The sequence below is a fragment of the Austrofundulus limnaeus genome, unplaced genomic scaffold, assembly GCF_001266775.1.
Source record: "Austrofundulus limnaeus strain Quisiro unplaced genomic scaffold, Austrofundulus_limnaeus-1.0 Scaffold320, whole genome shotgun sequence".
Lineage (NCBI taxonomy): Eukaryota > Metazoa > Chordata > Actinopteri > Cyprinodontiformes > Rivulidae > Austrofundulus > Austrofundulus limnaeus.
Genome location: NW_013952722.1, coordinates 450,724 through 455,922, shown reverse-complemented (window position 1 = coordinate 455,922; position 5,199 = coordinate 450,724). Strand labels below are relative to the sequence as shown.

The following is a 5,199-nucleotide window of genomic DNA, read 5'->3' as shown; positions in this document are numbered from 1 at the left end:
CTTTTTGTTTGATTGAATAATAAAAACACAAATTTACCTCCATAAAGTTAAAGATTTATAAAATACCAACAAAAATTCAACATTAGAATGTTTTTGTACCTTTTGTTGATAATATAACTCAGATAAAGCAGATTATTCTGACCATCTGCAGTTCCAGCTGTTTATTTGTACTCTTTTCGTAAAATGTGTTACACTGTAAACAAACTCACTGGATTGTTGCTCTGTGACAGATTTAATCATGAACTGAAGTTCTGACGTCAGTCGAGCTCTTTTTGTTCTTGTTTTCTGTTCTGTTTACACTACTCCAGATACTTTTTGTTTTTAACTTTGATTTTCTGCTGCATGTACACTTCCTGTCTCATTTTAAATTCTAAGCTGAAAACTTTTAGTGAAGGACTTTTCCTAACTGGTGACGTTCCAGCTCGTTTTATTGTTTTGTGTCCTAAAAAACAAACTATGGGACAAATTTGCCGTTTTTATTTAATATTTTTATCTGGACTGTTTTATTAAACTTTAATTAAGGCTAATATCTGAGAAAACTAAATGCTATCAAGAGAAAATATAAAAATTAAGTTATTTTTCTGTTTTGATTATGTCGTTAGTTTGAATGTTCTTTCCCCCTAGAGGTGCTCTGGGGGTATTACACAGTTTTTGTTACAGTTGTGTTGGAGAAAATATTTGCTCAAGAAAAGTAAAAAATATATATCTGGAGTACTGTCCATTGTTTGATTATTAAAGTTGTATTAAGGTCATAAAAACACGATTCCTACTCAGTCTTAAAAGTATGAAAAAATAAACAGAAAAATCCTTCAGACGAGGTTTCAGTGATGGATCTGTTCAAAATAAACGTTAAGTTTCAGTTCACATATAAACCACTTTGTGAATTTAGTTGAAAACAATTTATTTACCAAGTTTAGTTTTTTATTTTGACGAAATGGGAACATAATGTTGAACTGAAGCTGACTGGATCTGTGATTTGTCCCATTTACAGCCTATAATTCAGATTATTAGACTTTCAGAACAGCTTGAAAATCAACTAAGAAAGCTTTGAACTCAAACCTGAAAAGTTAGAACAGACGTCCATAAGAACTCTGTGTAAACATCACATAATATAAACTTTCAGCTCCTGCTGGTCGCATGTCGTCTGAAGCCAAGAAAATAAACATGAAAGATTATTTTTTGTAGTAATTTTTGTGACATTCTGAAGTCTGTAAATAACATAAGAATAAATCAGAAGTTACTCCTGTTACTGCTGTAAAACAGATATGATGTAAATATATCAAAAACAGCTAAAACCACAGAAACAAACCCACTGGATAAAAAGACACAACCGTGTTTTTCTCATTCAGTCAGGGTCACCTGGGCTTTCCAAGGACTGGATCTGAACTTGTGACTTTAACAAACAGGATCAATAATTCTGTAATTATTCAGGTTTTTAGTGAAAAGGAATAATCTGACCTAAAATAAGAACCATTTAGTCTGATTTAATGTCAGAATCACTGGTTATCTTTTTTTTACCATGTATGTAAACATCTGATTGTTTTAAAAACTGTTACCCATGTTTCTGTTTAAAACTGGATTCTGACACATCTGAGGCTTTAAAGAAATAAATGTATTTCTAGATTTTACAGAGAGAAAACGATGTCTAAAAAGCACTTTGTGGATCATCTTCTGTCACGTCACTGTTTCTTCTCAGTTTACAAAATAAAAGAATGTATTTCTCAAGTCAGTCCAAGATGCTTTTATTGTTTTAATTCAATTCTGCTTTTTATTTCAGTCAAAGGGGGTTTAAAAGATGAAAAGTTGGCAGTTCATTTTTTTTCTCGCCTCGTTCCAAAATCCTGTTTATCCACTTAGAAAAGAAAAAAAACTTGTTTATTTTTGTAAACTTTGATGCAACAAATCAGAACCAGTCACTTTGATTGTTTTTCGGCAAGTGGACAGATTTTGGAACTGAGTTGTTATTTTTGTACATTTCCATCTTAGTGGCTAACAGAAATCCACCCACACTTTTCTACGTCTACTCTGCTACACTTTTAAGTCAAGTCAGGAAATCCACCGCGAGGCTACGTAAGTGGCAGCTGTTGGTTCACCAGGAGCTCGGTTCCTTCAGCTCTGTGACCTGAGACGGACCGGTTCCTGCTTTAGAATCCTCTGAAACGGCGCTCCTGTTTGCGAAATAAATACGGCATTATTTTACAACAATGAGTGGAGTCGTGGCTCACAGTACTCGGCGGGAGGAGTAGTCGTATGTTTACACTTGTTCTCTGACAGCCCATAACACAAACACAGTGCCTCTGTATTTACAAGTCCAGTACATTCCTGTCCTTCAGTAGCAGGCACGGTTAAAGTCGGGACATCTACAGGAATACGGGAGGGGATGGGGGCGGAGCTTAGCCACAGAGAGGTCGTCAGCTGGCCAACAACACACATCTGACCACAAACACACAGCTCCACTTTCATCTGCAGTCAAGTCCAGTAAATTAGATGAAAAGTGTATGTCAGATAATTCAGTCAAAACTTTAGAATTGATTTGTACATGCTAACAAGTAGCATCTAAAACACGCTAATCTGTAGCATCAATAACATGCTAACAGGTACCATCTATAAAATTCTTAGTGTAGCATCCATAACAGGCTAGCATGTAACATCTATACCATGCTAGCCTGTCGTATCTATAAAATGCTAACAGGTAGTAACTAAAAACTGCTAACAGATAGCATCTGTAACATGCTAGCATGTATAAAATGCTAACAGATAGCATCTATAACATGCTAGCCTGTAGCATGTATAAAATGTTAACAGGTAGCATTTAAAAAATGCTAACAGATAGCATCTATAACATGCTAGCATGTAACATCTATAACACGCTAGCATGTAACATCTATAACACGCTAGCATGTAGCATTTATAAAATGCTAACAGGTGGCATCTAAAAATGCTAACAGATAGCATCTATAACATGCTAGCCTGTAGCATGTATAAAATGCTAACAGGTAGCATCTATAACACGCTAACAGCATCTATAACATGCTAGCCTGTAGCATCTATGCTAACATGTAGCATCTATAGCATGCTAACAGATAGCGTCTATAACATGCTAGCCTGTAGCATCCATACCATGCTAACAGGTAGAATCTATAACATGCTAAAAGATAGCATCTATAAGATGCTAGCCTGTAGAATCTATGCTAACATGTAGCATCTATAACATGCTAAAAGATAGCATCTATAAGATGCTAGCCTGAAGCACCCATAAAATGTTAGCATGATGTATATTTCCTCCTGTAAACACAGTGCTGTGTGATGTAGCCTACTGGTGGCTTCATGACGGTGGTCTGTCCTTGCTGGAGTCTGATGGAGGTCACGGTTAAATTATAGTGCTAATAAAATCGGACCTGCTGTGTCAATGTCATCTCTGTTTCTGTCTGCGTAAAGTGCGACTAAAAATAAAAATCCACATTATTATTATTATTATTTCAGGAACCTGTTCAAATATTGACTTTTCTAAAACAGTTGTAAATAGTGTTTTGATGCATAAAAAGCAATATTGTTGTGGAGAGGGCAGAGCTTAAGTCCCAACTGCACAAACTCTGGTTCCAAAAATACAACATTAGATGGTGCCTTTCAATTTTAAACAACTGGTTGAGGAAGATGCTTTGCTTCAAAATGCTTATATCATCAACATGTTGATGATATAAGCCACCATTTTAACGTGACGTCATTTTCCTCTCTGAGTCTGTGGTAAAGTCATTTAGTAACGAGTTAGCATAATGTGATGGTGTCAGTGTAGCGGTCCGGGATGATGAACCTCTCTGTGACCAGAACCCAGCACATCAGGTGCTTCAAAAAACAAGACAAGAAGAAATCCAACAACGGGGAAAAGCAGCGGGTGATGGTGATGTAAAAAAAAAGGGCACCGTCAGCTTTGAGAAGGGTGGGGGTGTGAGCAGACACGAGTGGAACAGACTGCTAACATCGAAGCCCCGGCCTGCGTTTCCCCGCAGATTCACGCCGAGCAGCAGCTCAGGAAAAATACGACACAGATATCAGATTTGGTCAAATTTAAAAAGAAATATCCTGCTCGTATTTTAAATTCTGCTGACTCGGGGGGGAAACGAAGCAGTTGAAAAAACATCAGGCACATGTTGAACTCCTTGCAACCCTTCGGCTCATGCTACGATACGTCTGGCAGCACCAAAGATTAGCCTCCGCAGTCGCCGAGAAAAACCAGCGGCCATTTTAAAAAAAATGTCCCCTTGTAATGGAAGGCATAATTCATATCAAGAGAAAGAACTACACATAGAAAAAGAGATATGTCCGTGGAAAGGCGCCATGGTTTAAAACGATGAAGTCTTTTCGCCCCTTTATCCTCCCAGAACAGGAGCAGGAACCAGCGCTGACGGTAGAAGAAAGCGATGAAGCTGCGAACACCTGCAGGAGTCTCACGTCTGAGGAGGAGGCAGTGGGAAGCGCTTTGTCTTTTTTTAATAAGAAAGGACATCAGAGAGCTTAGCTGGCATGCTGAAGGCATTGTTTCGTCCGTTTGGGAGCAGAAGGGTTTGTTTCTGATTCCGGCTTGTTCAGAGAGTCATGGGGGGAGTTGACTTTAAGGCCAACGGGGCTGTCAGAAGCTCTCGGGCTCCTCCAGGAGGCAGGGCTGGGTGGACAGAGGCACCAGGGACGGGGACAGGCTGCGGAGGCCCACCCCAGAGCGAAAGCTGAGGTCCGGTGCGGGCAGCAGGGGCTTGAGGATGCTGACGAGGCAGAAGGCGGAGCCGCTGTTGGGGATGAAGTTGACCTTGTTGCGGTCAGGGCACAGGAAGGGCGGGATCTCCTGCAGGGCTTTGGGCCTAGAAAAAAAATGTCTCAGTCAGTCTTGTGTACAATTCACAATCAGAAAAATGGCCACCAATCATTATTTAGCACTTTGTGATTACTGCCATTGGTGACTTCATTCTGGCCTGGAGCTAATGCTAATACTGACACTGAGCTAATGCTAACATGAAGCACGGAACAATAATAATGAGGAGCTAATGCTAACAAGGAGGGGGTAATGAAGAGCTAATGCTAACATGGAACAACACTAGTGAAGAGCTAATGCTAACTTAGAGGGGCTAACACTAACATGGAACAATTCTAATGCGAAGCTACTGCTAACATTGAACAACACTAATGTGGTGCTAATGCTAACATGGA

The 5,199-nt window shown here is 39.2% G+C and overlaps 1 protein-coding gene across 1 annotated transcript in view; it reads right to left on the bottom strand.

Moving 5' to 3' along the window:
- Positions 1–1,517: 1,517 nt before the first annotated feature.
- The window catches only part of fam117ba (family with sequence similarity 117 member Ba), a 13,406-nt gene continuing 9,724 nt past the window's right edge, over positions 1,518–5,199 (bottom strand). Inside the window, exon 8 of the mRNA XM_014022212.1 lies at positions 1,518–4,853. Within this exon, the coding sequence (XP_013877666.1) occupies positions 4,628–4,853 (226 nt within the window). The 3' untranslated portion in view covers positions 1,518–4,627. The remainder of the gene's footprint in view (positions 4,854–5,199) is intronic.